Raw genomic sequence first — 16622 nt, forward strand, 5'->3', positions numbered from 1 at the left:
CCTATGGGTAAGATCACTGAGACAACGTCCATATTTTATATGGTCTATTGGCAGCCTTATAGCAGTACAAATCCACTCCACATTTGCTAACCCAAACCTAACGATTAATATACAAGATAATATCTTAAACAGGGGGAAAGACCACTTATGTATGAAGCAAACTGCTACTAGTTTTTCCCCTAATGGAAGGTCATATGTGACTGTGTGAAAACAATTTTGTCCGCACAATGTGATTACAGATCTCCTGTCAACCTCCAACCTTCCAAGAATGTTATAGGCTCAGCTGTGTGTGTTGGCAAGCTTTGAGCATGCAACTGTAAATGTGTAACTCAACCCACCTCCCACTGCTTTCAAGGGTTTGCATTTATATGAAGAAAGTTTTACAAACTGACCGTCTAAATCATTCATCCGTGGGAACTCACATACTAAAATGATTGAAAGAAGAAAAAATGTCCGTGTGGCGCATTCTTTGTTTATTTCACATGTGTTGTTTACTGCATAAACACGTGTATCCGATTTGGTTGCATATCCACCCATTCTTTTTCTTGCTCTTTATTCTTCCCCTCTATCTCTGTTCTCACTCCTTCACCACCATTACATTTCATAGACCGTGCTCCATTCCATTAAAAACAGGTGTTTGTCCTCTGGCATGAACTCAATATCAATAAACTTGGCTAAAATTGCCTTTAGCAAGTCTTTACTGATCTAACAAGGGAATCAGGCCCACTGACTCTGAGATCTAAAAGACTTTTCTGGATTGTATGTATGCACACACTCATGCATATACTAAATAATTGGAAAAACATACTTTTCTTGATTTCAGATGAAGTGGGGCTTTTTCATTGGCACACAACAGTTGCATAAAGGGTTTAAAAACTCTTTGTGATAACTTGCTAGTAGCTCAGTCCATAGGTGACTTGGCAGTGAACTGTAGGCTTGATGGTTTGAGTCCCTGTGTGTATTTTGGGCCTTTGGTTGTGTGTAACAATAATAATAACAGAGTGAAAAAATTGACTACACATGGACAATAACTTGAAAACATAAGCTCAGCGATCCTCTTCCGTTGCAGCACTCACAAACACGTCTCCACAGTATATTCCACTCTCACACCTGTTCTGAATCTCCCTCTTATTCACTCAGGCCCCCACTCTCAAACCAACTCTGGCTTCATTATTAGGTTAGCCCAACCCTCTTTTTGTTGGGCCTACCTGACATGTTTTGAGTCCTTTTTAGTTGAAATAAAGTGTTTATATAAATAAAAACAATGGACCTTGCTGGGGTTTGTCTTCTAGCCTACGTGGCGGTGCATGAATGCAATACCCTTCAGGCTGTAAAATATTCAAGTAACAAACTGTGCTTCAGCTTACATTAACTGCATGAAGCTCAAGTTGGGTTTGGACATAAAAAACAGAATACCTGTCGGGTTCGGAACGGTTATTAATCGACTACAGACAGAAATGAATGCACTTGCTCATGGCTTCTGTATGAATGAGCATCCACCCATTCATCTTAGCCTGTTTAAGATTACAATACAGACATCAGCGCTGCTAAAGTGTTGCAGTGAAGTGTCAAAGTGTTGGCACAGACATGATGTCCAGCAGCTGGTACAAGGCTCAAAGATGATCTGACATTTTTAAACACGGCTTTCTATTTTTTTGGGAAACCTCACTGTACTTTACTACTTTACAAAAGCCAAAGATTATTAGAGATAGACAATGACCCAAAGTAGATGTTACCATTAACCTAAACCTGTTGGTGATTTGAGTGTAAAGCACAAAACGTAGAAGAGTTCAAATATCTGTACTTTAACATGATGATTTTAGACTGATGCTGAGAGGGTCTTTTGAGGGCCGACAGTTTGAATGATTCCGTTTCTCGGCCAGATGTTTGCTAATGTCCATTTGAGTGTGCGTGTTACTGTGTGCAGTGCAGCTGGATAGTGTGTTTGTTAATGATGGAGGGAGGGATAGATGTTGAAAGACAGCGACAGAATGCTGTTGTGTGGGAAATGTACGCTAAGCTTTAATAAAATTTAATGACACAGAGTGAAACTAAATTACCACGCAAGATAACACGGACTCTCTTCTTCTTCCACTCCTCTGTCTCTCTCTCTCTCTCTCTCTCTCTCCAGGGCTCCATCCAGCAGCTGGTGCTCAAGTCAGATCCCACGGCCCCAGATGACCAGTGTGAGGAGGACGATCCTTATGTGAGTGTGCATTAAAACACCCAAACATACTGAAAGACGTGAAGTTCCTGTTGCGTGTCAGAACACACAGCCTCAGCAGCCCAAACGTGGAACTCGTCCTCCCTCTGCTGGTGGAGAAAGTGCCATACAGTAAACAATATGGACAAAAGTATGTGGACAGCCTTATCTACATTGTTTTGTGTAATTGGTCCTCTTGATTCCAATTAAAGGAAATATTAGAGCTACAGCATACATTGGTATTTTAGACAATGCGTCCGTGCAAAAAGCCAGGTCCATAAAGGAATGGTTTTCTCAGTTTGGTGTGGAAGAGCTTGATGGGCCTGAAAGAAATATTTTGGCTATTAAAAGACGAATCCGGCGAGCCTTTTGTGTGTTTCACCATGTAGTGGCACCGCCATTACTACGGTGGCTTCTCCCTCCAGTATGCGCACACTTGAATGGGAGCTGTTATTAGAAGTGAACCATTTTTACTTTTACCTGTACTTTTTATGCAGCATTACTTTTGACAACGATGTCTAGGAAGTCGATAAGAACTGTGCAATTATCTGCTGCTCCAACAGCAGTGGGAGATTTTAAGTTTGGAAAAAAATCTGGATGCAAACTACACAAACCTTATGAAGAGCGCCCCTGGCTGATTCTCTGGGTGTGCAGATCATGAATATTAACAGAGGGGACTTTATTCCCAACAGCAACAGCGCGCAAAGTTTTGGTTCAAACTTGTCAATTTCACAATGAACAGCATGCGGCTGCCTAGCTTAACACAGTGAAAAAATAATGTCAGCTAATCTAACACTGCTTAACTAGCTCACGTTAGACACCTCTATTGATGCTGGGGTCGAACTAACCATAACCCACATTTATTGATTGGTTGTCACCTATTAAATTAATCATCAGCTATTTTGATAATTGATGAACCGGTTTGATTCATTTCAGAAAGAAAAAGTCCAAATTCACTGATTGCAGTTTCTTGAATGTGAATATTTTCTGCTTGCTTTCCTCCTATATGACACTAAACTAAATATCTTTGAGTTGTGGACATTTGAAGACTTCATCTTTTACTTTGAGAAACACTGATCCACACTTTTCACCATTTTCTGACATGTCATAGACCAAAAGAACAATCTCTCTTGATGTACTGATATCAAGGATAAACATTTCATATTGGCAGTACAAATCAGCAGTCCAGTATTTGGATGTGCTGAAAATAAATAAAGCCATACATATATTTTAGGTTCCTCTTCTTCTACATTGTTGAGAGCATTAATCACTTTTGACATCTAGTTTTTTTTAGTTTTATAGAGTGTAAAGAGACTGTGGGAACCAAATGTTTTCATTAGTTGAGGGGAAACTGCATTTTTTGCTTGTTTCCTCATCCATTTGTCTCATTCTGCACCCTGAACTCGGATACAGATCATTTAATCATTTCTGTCTTCCTCCATGTTTATCTTCTGATGCCTTTTCCCTGCTCTCATGTTCTCTCCAGGCCTCTGGGTACGGAAGTGGTGATGATGCTTATGAAGACATTGAGGGAACAGATGAAGTGAAGAAGATTGTGGAGGAGAGAGTATACACCATGGTGTGTACTTACACACCACACTATCTTGATTTGGACTAGAAAAAAATGCTCTTATCCTTTCTGGCCTGGTGGTAAATCTATGCTCTCTGAAAAAAGAAATACAGGGGAAGGGCTCGGAAGTGTACTAGATGATTTCACTTCAAAAAATAGTTCCACATTTCAGGAAGTTTGTCCTTTTTGCTGCTTGTGTGGAGTTCGATGAGAAGATTGGTGCCGATAACCTTTGCTGAGCAGAAAAGCTGACAAGTCTGTACACTTTGAGATCAGATTTTGCTTGCATTGGGATCTGATCTCAGTGAAAGGGAGTTCTTTCCCCAAGCGAGAGCAAAGAGAAGAGAGGAGGAAAACATGCAGTCTTACAGCACTGCTGCAGCTGCGTCAATCACTCGTTCCCACTGCTCTCAACAAAGCGCGTCTCGACATAATTTACATAATAAACAGAAATATAAAGAAGAAAGAAAAAAATAACACATTGAAGGCACTTATTGTCTGTCACTAAAACGACAAACAATATAAAATATAATGTGATATATTTGAACTTGAGGACTTTAGACGCTAGCTGCTTCCTGCTCATGTCTTCAGGCTAAACTAATTGTCTGCTGGCTCCAGATTCATATTTAAGTTCAAACATGAAACTTACATGAAACGGTACTGTCTTCTCATCAAACTGTCTGCAGGTAAGCCAATAAGTGAATTCTTGCTTTCAGGATAAATCAATGAATTCACTTTACCTTAATCACAGGAAAATGGCAACAAAATGTCAGGAGACTGTCCCTATCTCTCTCTCTCGCTCTATCTCTTAAGAAGAAGTGCAGAAGTCTTGTTTTTTTTTCAGAACACTAGAATTACAATATGATGAAATCTTATTATGTATTTTTTTTCCCAGCAACGCTAAAAATAAACAGTGTACCTCAGTTTAACAGCAGTACCAAAGCCACTATTTCATCTCTTTTTATCAAAATTCTACTAAAGTAATATTATTTTGGACTGTGCTTGAGGTGGGGGCAAGTTACAAGAGTGTTTTTTCAGTTACTGTACCCCTGTACTGTCCTTTACTTTTAAGGAGTTTGCTACTTTGGTTGTTGGCCTGCCCCTGCTGCTGTCACTAAGATTAGGAAGTGTGGAAGCATGGGGTGTTTTCAAGATGTGTGACAGCTCTTATCCAGTCTGCTCACACATATGCCACATATGCACAGTTAGAAGACATTCAACAAATCTAATGCTTTTTATCAACACTGCAGATAATGCAGAAATAATGTTGCTGGACGTAATGTGTGGAATGTTTCATGAAGTCTGATGCTGGAGTTGGATCTGATCTGAGAGAAAACATTTCCGACCATCTACAGCACACGTTCTATTTGCTTTTTTTCACTGAGCAACTTTGTTTATGAATACATTAAAAGTCAAACTATGTACACGTGCTAGGCTTGTTCACCTTCTCAGCATTTTCTGTGCAATATTTACATTAAAAAAACAAAAAAAAAAAACATGCTGAATGGCTAAACCCAAGCCCTGGCAAAATGGGATTCTTTTTTCACCTTATGTTTTTCTTTCAGCCCCTCCCAGTTATGGACCCCACTCACAGCACCCCAGTCCAGGCTCCCCCCACGGAGATGTCACTAAGAGGAGATGTTGATGATGAAGACATGGAGGAGACTTCTGGACAGGAGGTGGAGATGACCACAGTACAAGGTAATACCCAAACATAAATCTTATTTTTATATTATTATATTCATGCAAAACATGCATCTAATCCTTTGTCACACACATGCACACTAGCATTAAGTGTACATGTGTGTGCTGACATAGAAGTGATGCTGTAGTGCATAATGAAGGCTGCTCCTCCTGTGGTGTACTTCCCAAAGTATCCAGCAGATGGTGCTAGAGGAGTAAAGTAGTAGCCTTCTCTGTCTGTTTTTCTGTCCTCTGACTTTCACTAAAGTTATGTTTCATATCTTAATAGATCATATATGTTACCAGTCTGTCAACCTTTTCAAATAATGCTCATAAAGTGCCATCTTCCTTTAGTGTGAAATTATTGTTAATGTGCTAATTCTGTGTCTTTGTTACAGTGAAATTATTTCCCACAGCTACTCCGGCCTCCATATTTGACACTGTAAGTAGTGATTTTTTTCCATAATTTAGAAGATGATGACATTGATGTGAAGCACAGAAGATTTTAAAATAACACGTATCAGTGTTGTTGTGCAGTAATGTTCAACATAAATGAATAACTGCTCTATTCTGTGTCAGAGCAGTAACAGGTAAGAATATATCAGTCCCTGGAGTCAAGTCCTTCAAAGGGTAACATACCAATTTCCCTAACAACTTAAGACTCCATATTTGCCCCATTTTAAAATCAAGCTCATAAATAAAGCTGAAATCGCCAACATTATGATTATGGAATTTTGTTTGTTAAAATGATGCGCAAACAACTGCTCATTGGCTCCCTTTGCTGAGACAAAACTACTTCCTCTGCCTAAGGCTGATGTTGTTTGATTCCAGTTATTGCAGTAAACCAATGATAAATAAATCACTCACGGAGTTTATTCAACGTTCAGTCCCTCCAGGTGTCTCCAGGACAGAAAGGGGAGCCGGGTGAGCCAGGTCTGTCCGGTCCCCCAGGACCACCCGGCCCTCCAGGACAAGCCTCAGGAGAGGGGGAGGGAGGGGAGCCAGGACCCCGGGGTCCACAAGGACCACAGGGACCTTCAGGACCACCTGGAGTTTCTGGGAAAGATGGACTGCCTGTGAGTTTTGTCTGTGGGTTTTTGCAGTAATCAAAATACTCAACTACAGAACATCATAAGAATAATTTAGCACATTATCCTGTTACGGTCAGTCCGATGGGTCCGAAGATAAAATGATGGATTGTTTTTCTATTGTTGTCTTTTCTCCAGGGAAGCAAAGGTGAAACTGGTTTCCCAGTAAGTAAAAGTCATTTTTTAAAGGACAGCCTTTAGATTTATAGGTTCACTTTTTTAGTGTCTCTGGAGAAAAGTGATGCAGGAATGTGCCCATTTTCAACATACAGGTACTAGTTTAGAGAGCAACACTTTAATAAGCTGATACAGACTGCTGATCCAGCTCATTACAGTTAGTCACTTAAGGCACTATATTGGGGTCACAGATGAAGTTATGTCTTTTAGCACTGAGTTCAGCTATAACTGTCTTTTTCTCAGGGAGCAACTGGGGTTCCAGGTTTCCCAGGACTGCCGGGAGAGCCTGGTCTTATGGGAGAAAAAGTAAACAATACCCCTCTTTAATACTTAAATTCATTAATGACTAAATGTAGAAACAAACACATAAACAGCCCACTGCTGTCTCCCTCAGGGTGATCCTGGTGTTGGACTGCCAGGTCCTCCTGGCCCTCCTGGACCTGCAGGTCGACCAAGCAAGTCTTCCATCTTCCTGGTAGGCTACAACCTTTTAACCTTTTTTTTTGGTCCTAGTAAAATCTGGTGTACTGCAGTTTATTGTCGTCACTGGATTCAGAACATTGTGATGATAAAGCTTCATTCTAATCATTGATGTGTGAATTTAACATGTGGAGTTCAGGGTTCCTACACATTTTCCATTTCCAGACTTCTTGAAGGATTTTCAGTCAATATTAAACATCTGAATACCAGTTGTTAGATGCTTATATGTAAATAATTGGTTTTAAAATCTATCTTTTAACATGTATGTTAAATTCTGACTTATGTAGGCCATTATGTTGCCAAATGATTACATGACATTTTTACCTACGTACTGTAGCTCATATAAGTGAATGAACTCCAAACAGAGACATGTTCAACGCAAAGCATTTTTTTCAAGCTAAATGCTAAAATGCTAATGCTAATGCTAATTCAATTAATAACTGAACCTGTAACTCTACAGACAGGAACAGTAGAGATGGATAATTAAATGAATAAGTGAACCTGTAACTCTACAGACAGTAACAGTAGAGATGGATAATTAAATGAATAACTGTGAACCTGTAACTCTACAGACAGGAACAGTAGAGATGGAGAATTAAATTACTAACTGTGAACCTGTAACTCTACAGACAGGAACAGTAGAGATGGAGAATTAAATGAATAAGTGAACCTGTAACTCTACTGACAGGAACAGTAGAGATGGAGAATTAAATGAATAAGTGAACCTGTAACTCTACAGACAGGAACAGTAGAGATGGATAATTAACCAGGAAATACAGAAGAAAACACTTAAGATGACGTAAACATACTGTAAATAAATAAAAATAAATCATGAAACTAATGTAGACGACATATGGAAAAAATTAAATAATGAGAATGGCAGTCACCTGGTGAACCGTAACCATGGTAACCCAACTATTCTACAGCCAGGTTGACTAGTTTCATGTCATCCACAGGTCGGCTGTGTTGTGTTAGTAAGCTTGTTTTCATTTGTATATATTAATGTATTTTATTTTAGAAATTGGGATAATAGTCTGGAAACTACGCAAACATTTTTCCCAACTCTTTTTCCCTTTTTCCAAACTTCCAGACCTGGAAATTACTCAAATTAAATTCCATACTTTTCCATATTTTTCCATACTGCGTAGGAACCCTGAGAGTTGTGACACTGCAGCTTTGAAATAATCCTGTTAATTTATAGTCAAATCTGTTCACTTGTTTTTGTTTATTTCTGAAGTTACACGTATTTATTGTCTGCTACAGTTGTGCTCTGATGTTTCTGTCCTTTTCATCATGTTCACTGGCGTTTTTAGGCACCAGTAATATTTATAAATGTGATTTCAAAAACAAATATGTGTGAGACAGCCCTTGCCTGCCCTGCTGATTGTTTTCTTCTTTGTATGGCTGAAGCATTTATGTTTTACAAGAAAGTAATACTGAATCCTTCACTGTGTTCTGTAATATGTAGCATTTTTTATATGAAACCCTTCAGATGGAGTGATTTGTCCCAGTCTGATCTCAGTCACTGTGACAGGTGAATTGAGTTCTGGATATCTTATGTGTTCATTAGGAGGGGTCAGGAGGATTTGACGACTTTGACAGTGATGCAGAGCTTATCAGGGTAGGTGAACTTTGTCTTCTCTCCATCTCATTTTTGTGACACCCTGTTCATTTTGTCCTCTCTGGCTCCATGTTGACGTTTGTTTGTCTTGAATCTTTATCTCATGTGACCTCTTGTCTTTCTCGTTCTTGTACGGACACACTTGAAGCAAGCTTTTGTCACCTTGTTGCATTTTGTCTCTCACTAATGTTGACCTGTTAGCTGCAGAGGAACACAGAAGATGCTTTCTAAAACTTTTTTCCCCTTTGTGTGACTGAGATGTGTTGTCTTGTTTCTTCAGGGGCCTCCAGGGCCTCCTGGCCTCCCTGGACAGCCAGGGCCCCCAGGGGCCTCATCTGAGGACATCTTTCCGGGACCACCTGGGGCTCCTGGGAAAGATGGGAAGGATGGAGAGAACGGTGAACCTGGACTGCCTGTAAGTTAAACATTCTGTTCCTTCTTTCCTATTTTTCATGTGTCGTTCATCAATAAGAGAGAAACACAAATATACACTCCTTTGTGATATCTAATGTATCATATGTATTGTACTTCAGTAAATCAATTTAGCTGCACAGCTACATTTAAGGTAGAATTTGCTAGAAGACCAATTATTTAACAAGACAGCAGGGGTGTGTAGAGAAAGCTTGTTCTTGAAGTTCACTCACTGAGCTTTGGCCTCAGAGCACTTGCATTGCTGACCTAAATTCTGTTTTCAGGTGATTGAGGAGTGGTTTAGTGGCTCTGGTTCTGGCTCTGGTTCAGGGTCTGGTCAGGTATTAACATCGCGATTGAAAAGACAGTATTTCCCCCAGACCAATGTTCATTCACCGCTTTCCTGCCATTGTCTACTATATTGATTAAAAGATTATAGCCTGGATGTTAGAAGTGTGTTTGTTATAGGTCCTCGTCCATTGTCATTGTGTCACCTACAGTAGATGGCTTCAGATTGTAGAAGCAGGCAGGAGGACACACTTCAAAAAATCTGAGCTATCCCTATCTTGTGCAAAAATAGTATGCATGTGTGTGTTTTTGACAGAGTGAAAGCATATATTGGTTGAGGTATGAAGTACATACATAAGCGTCTGTGTGTTTATCACCTCCTCAGTAAGGGCCCATTTTATAGGTTTATCCACCCACGTAGCAAAAGTTCATGTCCTTTTCCAATATCCTCGAGCTACAATAACATCACTTTGTCAGAAACTACTGCAAGAGCTTGTGAACATGGTTTGAGCTGCAGCAACTGTTGGGGGAAATGTGTCTTTTGTCTTTAGTATGTCAGGAGCTTTTACTAACTGTGTGAATGGACTATTCAGAGGTTTACAACATTTATTGCAGCGCTGTTTTCTTGCATATTAGGTTTATTCACTTTAGTCCCTCTGAGACCATTAGCTTTGTTTAATATGCTCTCACTTTAACCCATTTATATCCACTTTTTGTTCAAACATGAATGCTACCAACAATTGAATAACCCATGCAAACTGTGCAGTAAATGTACAGAGTTAAGTACCATTGGTAGAACTTATCTGGAAAGATGTATATGCATCTAACATCTGAAACTGAAATATATTCATGTTATTTTTGCAGGGAGTTGATGGTAAAGATGGAGATCCAGGACCTGCTGGGGACAAAGGAGACAAGGTGGGCTAATTAATATAAGTTTGCAGCATAGGTTTCATCATCACAATATATTCTATATACTGTAAATATGGACTATTCTTACAAACTACTGACTCATGCAGTAACCCAGCACAGTTTGAAAAGTAAAAACATTATGTGAATGTGCAGCACACTGACCAGGACTTGTTTGTGTGACTTGTGCCTTGCTGCTTTTTTATGTGAGCTCACTCTGATTTCCATTGAGCTGGCCTCTTATTGCTCTGATAGCAAAAACATTTACATACAAACTAAATAACAAGCCAACACAAAGAGCCCAGCTCTTAATGAGATGACCCTGCGGACTAATAAAGCCAAGGGGCTTGTGTGTAAACAAGTCTGTCGCAGTAGCTGCTCTCACTTTTTGTGTAAACCAGAACAGCATTTGCTTTATGGTGACTGCTGCAGTTTATATGATTTTATTGAATTGTATCTTTTTAACAGGGGGAACCTGGTGTAAGCGGGAAACCAGGAGCAAAGGTAAAATCATATTAATGTTATTGCATGACTGGACAGTGAAGCACGACTACTGATATTAGTATTCTTACTTATATTTTACTTTTAGATTGTTATTGCCCCTCTGTTTCTCTTTTGTCAATATCTAGCATCCATATCTCTGTCACCCTCCACGCTCACTCTTTTATTGACTTGAGTGGTTTAACTGATTTCATGATAAGTTTGAATAGAGACTGTATCACATCTCTTTCAGGGAGATCAGGGCCCTGCAGGGTTTCCAGGTCTACCTGGCTCAGAGGGTCCAGAAGGGCAGCCTGGTCCGCGGGGTCCACCTGGGCTTCCGGGTCCCCCAGGGAGAGGCTTATTCATGGACTTTGAGGTATGGTTTGTTATACTACCTTATGACCCGCTTACTTACAGTCTACTAGCTGTCAGCCAGTGTAAATGTGCTGTTAAAGCAAGGGGATTTTTTATTGAAAATGAAAACTTTTTAGACACTCACAATTTGATCCTTATGAATTTCTTTTTGTCAAATGTTTTAGGACTTGGAAGGATCTGGGCTGCAGAGTGGAGCTGCTCCTCAGGTAAAACTGCATTTAGTGTGTCAGCATGAACAGCATTCTGCACTATAATGCTTAGCTCTCATGTTTTTTCATAATATCATTTCATCATTAAGTGTAATGTCACGACCGATAAATGTATTTGTATTTGTTACACAGGGTCCTCCAGGACTCCCTGGACTTGAAGGACCAAAGGTGAGAGATTTGTGTATCTGTGTATTACTGTAATCAGATTGTGCTCTGAAGGCCGGTTATGCCATTATACTCAGGTTAAGACTTGGTTTTAGTTTTAAAGATCCCATATTGTCGAAAGTGAGATCTTTATTTTATTTTAAAGCAAGTTCATCTGCTGTATAATACTGTGAAAGTATCAAAATGCTAAGTCTTTAAAGAAATACACACAAAGAAATAACAAAAAAATCACCCCCCTCAGTGTTGTCATGGAGATATGACCTAAACATACAGACTAGAATAGTTTTTTGTACCAGGCTTTAAACAGGTTTAATAATGCTGTGAAAACGGCCTGTTTAACATGGGGTCAATGAGAAACTGCTCTATTATGAACCCTGCTCCTAGTGGACACTCAGAGAACTGCAGTTTTTGGCACTTCTTTATTGGATCGACCAGGAAGTCGCTGTGGTGGGGGCTTGGTCTAAATGAACCATCAGGACTTCTGTACGGTTGTGATGTCACAGAAATCTTAACGGTGCAGAGACACAAAGAGTGCAGATGCAGAAGTCCCAGAAACGCTGACCAATCAGAGCAGACTGGGCTTTTTAGGGAGGGGGTCTTAAAAAGACAGGCGCTAAAATGGAGTTTCAGACTGAGGGTGAATACAGGTATATTCACACAGACAGTATGAGAACAAAAATGTGTTCTTTGAACATTTAAGTATGTAAACATGTTCTAGTAGAAACCCAAAAACAAGTATAAACCTGAAAAAGAGCAGAATATTAGACCTTTAATGTTAAGGTGGGGTTAGACATGTATTGTTATTATTAAAGCTAGGGTAAACATACAGGAAATGAACATTTACGCTGACACAGATGTTTATAGTGAATCATACATACTGTATATTTTCCCTTCTCATAGGGTAAAGATGGTGTAAATGGCTCCCCAGGAAACCCAGGGCAAAAGGTGAGTCTGCTGTCAAGTTCAAGTTCTTTTACGCTTATAGAGATGTTATCTCAGCACAAGCTGTTGGCACAAGCTTCGTAAATGTCTTGAACTTTAAGGTCACAGTAAACAGCTGTTGTAGGGAAAGCAATGTGACAGGTTGATGTCAGCTTTAGGCAGCAACATATTTCTGGAGAGCAGAGAAACTGACCGGGTTCACAACCTCCCATGTCGTAAATTGTTGTTGAATCTGACCGGACATCCTCATGTTACCTCCCTGCAGAAATGAAGCATCATAAGACATCATAGTGAATCTTGTAATATGAACTTTGACTTAACATTAATAATGCATCACCAACACTGTGTGAAGAAATGTGTGAAGTAGACATAAACCAAGTCATTTTTACGTGTTAATATGAAGCTTAGGGAAATGCATTTTACCACTAATGCAATAAAGAGAACAGCTTATCTTATAACAGTGATGGATGTTTCTTTGTGATGTCTGTAGGGGGATGCAGGTGCTACAGGTCCGCCAGGGTTTCCAGGACTGGAGGGACTAAAAGGGGAAGAGGTCAGTAAATGGATGGACTAATAGATACGTGAACAAATGTCACCTTTTACAGGTAATTCCCACTGATTTTGGCTCCGTTAACACTGCAGGGGACCTGAATCTGATTTTTTCGCTCATATGTGACCTATATCTGATTTGCTTTTGACAGTGTGAACAGCACAAGTCACCATGAATCTGACATTTTGAATCAGAATTAGGCCACTTTTAAATGTGGTACTGAATCGGATACATTTTTTTGAATGCGACCGCAATCTGAACAGCCAGGTCGCAAGCAGGCGGCCAGTGGAGGGAGAGTGAAGGTTTAGTATAGTTTAAGGATGGTGTGCCACCACACACTGTTTTTAGCATTAAACCATAAAGTCCTAAAATACCAGTAGCCATTGCCATGATCGTTTCGGTAAACACTGTTGTGGCGTGATGTCATCAATGATCAACTGCACTTCAGGAGTTGTTCACACAGCAATGCGTAGAGAGGGCACATTTAAAGACGTAATGTGAACAGCCGAACAAAAAATCTGATTTGAGCAATAAATCAGAATTGTGCATTAAGACCTGCAGTGTTTAGGTAGCCTTTTACTAGCGGTTGTGACTTCTGGTGACTGGCCGAGGAGGGGGAATTGTCTTTGGAATATTAACACACATCCAAAAGATAAAGAATTCACAGTAACAGAATAAAGATCTATCAGTTATACAACAGTCACTACAGTTATATCCATGGTGTTCAGCCTACACTCTCATACTTAAATTGACTTGCTGATCACATTAATTGCATTTGTGATAAAGAAAGCCTTGTTGATGAGGGGGATTCTTTAGCATCAACGACTCAAACTGGAGGGGATGTGTTTTGTCCTTGATGATTGAATGGGCTTGTGTACAGCTGTGCTCTAGAGGCATCTAATGGCTTCAAAATAAATAAATATGGTTGTAAAAGTTGATCTACAATCTGTTGTTGGACAGAATTCCTAAAACAATCTATAGACTGTCCTTGTTATTTACAAAATATAAATTTTCAACTTTTAATCGTCTCAACTATACAAAGACACAGTAGTAAAATATGCAGTAAATAATGCTATTAACTGAATGTTTAACTTTGAGAATGTGTGTCTTGTGTCATCTACAGGGACCCCAGGGCCACAAAGGAGATCCAGGACAAAAGGTAAAAAGAGAGGAATGGATATGTGACATGACCAAACTCTCACACAGACAAACACATTTTTGTAAGTTTAGAGCATTTTGTGCTACAGTTTACTGAAAGGCTAAATCCTGTTTTTCAGGGAGAGGCGGGGCAGGACGGATTCAGTCTACCTGGCCCTCCAGGACCACCTGGACCACCAGGACCCATTATCAATGTCCAGGATGTAAGTAGAATCAACAAACAACAGTCTTCGAGGGGAGATATAGAGCTAATCAGAACGTTTCCATGAACACAGTTGTAAACAAACATGGTGCCTCTGGAGGAATGTGTACCGCTGTACTTTTTTCTGCATAGAAAGAAGAAAAAAAAAATAGATGATGGGATGTGTGTCTGAAGGAAGAGGTGCTGAAGTGATAAGTGATAAATGTGCTGATGCAGAAGGGGTCAGCTTTCTCTTGTTGTTTCATGTGATAGCGGCCCCTAGTGGCGTTCACAGGCACATTTGAAAGGGAGAGTCCAGGTTTGATGACACTTCCTTCCAGGAAACCTAGAAAAGGTATCATCTCCTCAGCTCTGACCCAAGCCCTTCCCACAATCACCAACTTGACAAAGCTTCTTTTTTTTTTTTTTTACGTTATCCTCTATAATGTCCTAGTCACAGGTTAGAAAATCCTTTTTTTTAAACACATGAGCGATAGTAAATAGTATTTATACTCAGGTAACACTGAACAGTGCTGAATGAGTTAATTAGATGGCTGGGGTGAGTGAAATGGAGAACTAACTTTACTCATATGTTCACCTGTATCCGTATGCTCACGCGTCACTCATTTCAATCATCTAGATCATGATTGTGGTTGTTAAAATTATAGAAGAGAATTTCCTCTGACTCTTGTCAAACTTGTAGGTCTGTGAAGACATTTGAGGTGGAATAGTATGATTCAGGGCTGTAACGTAGCAACATAAACCTAATCTTATATTAGCAGCAGCCATATGTCTCTGGCTACTGCTAGCAGAAGGCTAACAAATTAGCAACCTCCGACAATGTGTTATTGGTAGCTGCTGTGACGAGGCTGTTTCCATGGTAAATCAGCCCACACAACCTAACCCCATCAGTTCAAGTTCAAACCAATGTTATCCCCAACTTCTCTCCATCTTTGAAACGCGACGCGGATATTAACACACGTTTTATTGCGTTCGTTGTCAGAGTCTCTTTTAGACTTCCTTTTTGATGAATCCATCTTCCTCCTCTTAGATTGTTTTGCGCTGAACGCGGTTGTTTCCAACTGTGGAATCCCGAACTTTCCTGTCCAGTCATCGGCCATTGCTGCGGACTTGGTTTCCACCGAAGAGTCGTGAGCGCACATCTGCTTTAGTAGAACAGCCAATCACAGGGCTCGCTCTCTCAGCTGCTCTGTGATTGGTCAAAGTCTTCCGTCACAGGGTCGATTCTTTGCAGGCTGAAAAACAGAGCCAGGGAGAGATGCAGAGGTCTGATCTTCACTCACATCACTTCATTTACATTATCCCCAATGTTATAATCGAAGTTTTTGCCTATTTTTTTTCCTAAGCTGCCTACTGAGCCTTTAAAGAAAAAGAGCACAAAAATCATCCGTCTGTTTTTAATCCGATTGTGTATCCACAGAGATTGTGTTCACCGAGTCATTCTTCTTTCTCCTCCTGGCTCTTATCCAGCTTCTACTTAACGATACAGATGGTGCCTTCAACTTCTCAGGGATGTTTGAAGCTCAGGGACCCGCTGTGAGTATCAGACAAAAAAAAAAATCATCTTGATATTATGACAACGACAAAAAAGTGTGGTGAGATAGCTGTTGTTGCTTTGTGACTGCAGAGTGAAACAGTCCTTTGTTCCAGTTAATGCTTTCAGCTTTCAGCTTTCTTCTTCACCAGAAGCTCTGTCCAGCAGTTAGATGTGGAGTTATCGTCATTTTTATTTCCTAAATGTTTACAGGGACCACGGGGTCCAAAGGGTGATAGTGGTTTTCCAGGAGTTCAAGGACCTCCAGGACTGAAAGTAAGTGCATGCCTTATCTCTACTCTACTATGTAATATATAAGCAGACAAACAAACATGATGCGTACCCTTATGGTTCAGTAAACACACAGTTTAATGCGTGTTGTTTTTCTCTACACAGTTGATTTGTTTGTTTACCTGTGTTTATGCATGCAGGGTGAAAGGGGTGAGCCAGGATTTGTCATCGCAGCAGATGGAGCCATGGCGTCCAGTCTGGCACTGGGACCCAAAGGAGTCAAGGTTTAAACGTTATTCCTGATTCATTTTCCACATTTTCCATGTACTATTGTGTTTTAGTG

At 40.0% G+C, this 16622-nt stretch overlaps 1 protein-coding gene across 2 annotated transcripts in view; it reads left to right on the plus strand.

Annotated features, from left to right (window-relative positions):
* Positions 1 to 16622, plus strand: part of LOC310963037 (collagen alpha-1(XV) chain-like) — a gene marked incomplete at its 5' end in the record, with an annotated part of 65369 nt that overhangs the window by 41113 nt on the left and 7634 nt on the right. For both annotated transcript variants that reach the window (XM_083935682.1, XM_083935681.1), the window contains 22 exons: positions 2132 to 2206; positions 3690 to 3782; positions 5339 to 5474; positions 5855 to 5898; positions 6344 to 6532; positions 6683 to 6709; positions 6965 to 7027; positions 7116 to 7196; positions 8772 to 8822; positions 9103 to 9237; positions 10386 to 10439; positions 10899 to 10934; positions 11164 to 11289; positions 11453 to 11494; positions 11630 to 11665; positions 12563 to 12607; positions 13095 to 13157; positions 14278 to 14313; positions 14432 to 14515; positions 15985 to 16050; positions 16262 to 16324; positions 16480 to 16563. In XM_083935682.1, the coding sequence (XP_083791808.1) occupies positions 2132 to 2206; positions 3690 to 3782; positions 5339 to 5474; positions 5855 to 5898; positions 6344 to 6532; positions 6683 to 6709; positions 6965 to 7027; positions 7116 to 7196; positions 8772 to 8822; positions 9103 to 9237; positions 10386 to 10439; positions 10899 to 10934; positions 11164 to 11289; positions 11453 to 11494; positions 11630 to 11665; positions 12563 to 12607; positions 13095 to 13157; positions 14278 to 14313; positions 14432 to 14515; positions 15985 to 16050; positions 16262 to 16324; positions 16480 to 16563 (1629 nt within the window). The remainder of the gene's footprint in view (positions 1 to 2131; positions 2207 to 3689; positions 3783 to 5338; positions 5475 to 5854; positions 5899 to 6343; positions 6533 to 6682; positions 6710 to 6964; positions 7028 to 7115; positions 7197 to 8771; positions 8823 to 9102; positions 9238 to 10385; positions 10440 to 10898; positions 10935 to 11163; positions 11290 to 11452; positions 11495 to 11629; positions 11666 to 12562; positions 12608 to 13094; positions 13158 to 14277; positions 14314 to 14431; positions 14516 to 15984; positions 16051 to 16261; positions 16325 to 16479; positions 16564 to 16622) is intronic.

Source organism: Echiichthys vipera (genome assembly GCF_963691815.1).
Source record: "Echiichthys vipera genome assembly, chromosome: 21".
In the NCBI taxonomy this organism is placed as follows: Eukaryota; Metazoa; Chordata; class Actinopteri; order Perciformes; family Trachinidae; genus Echiichthys; species Echiichthys vipera.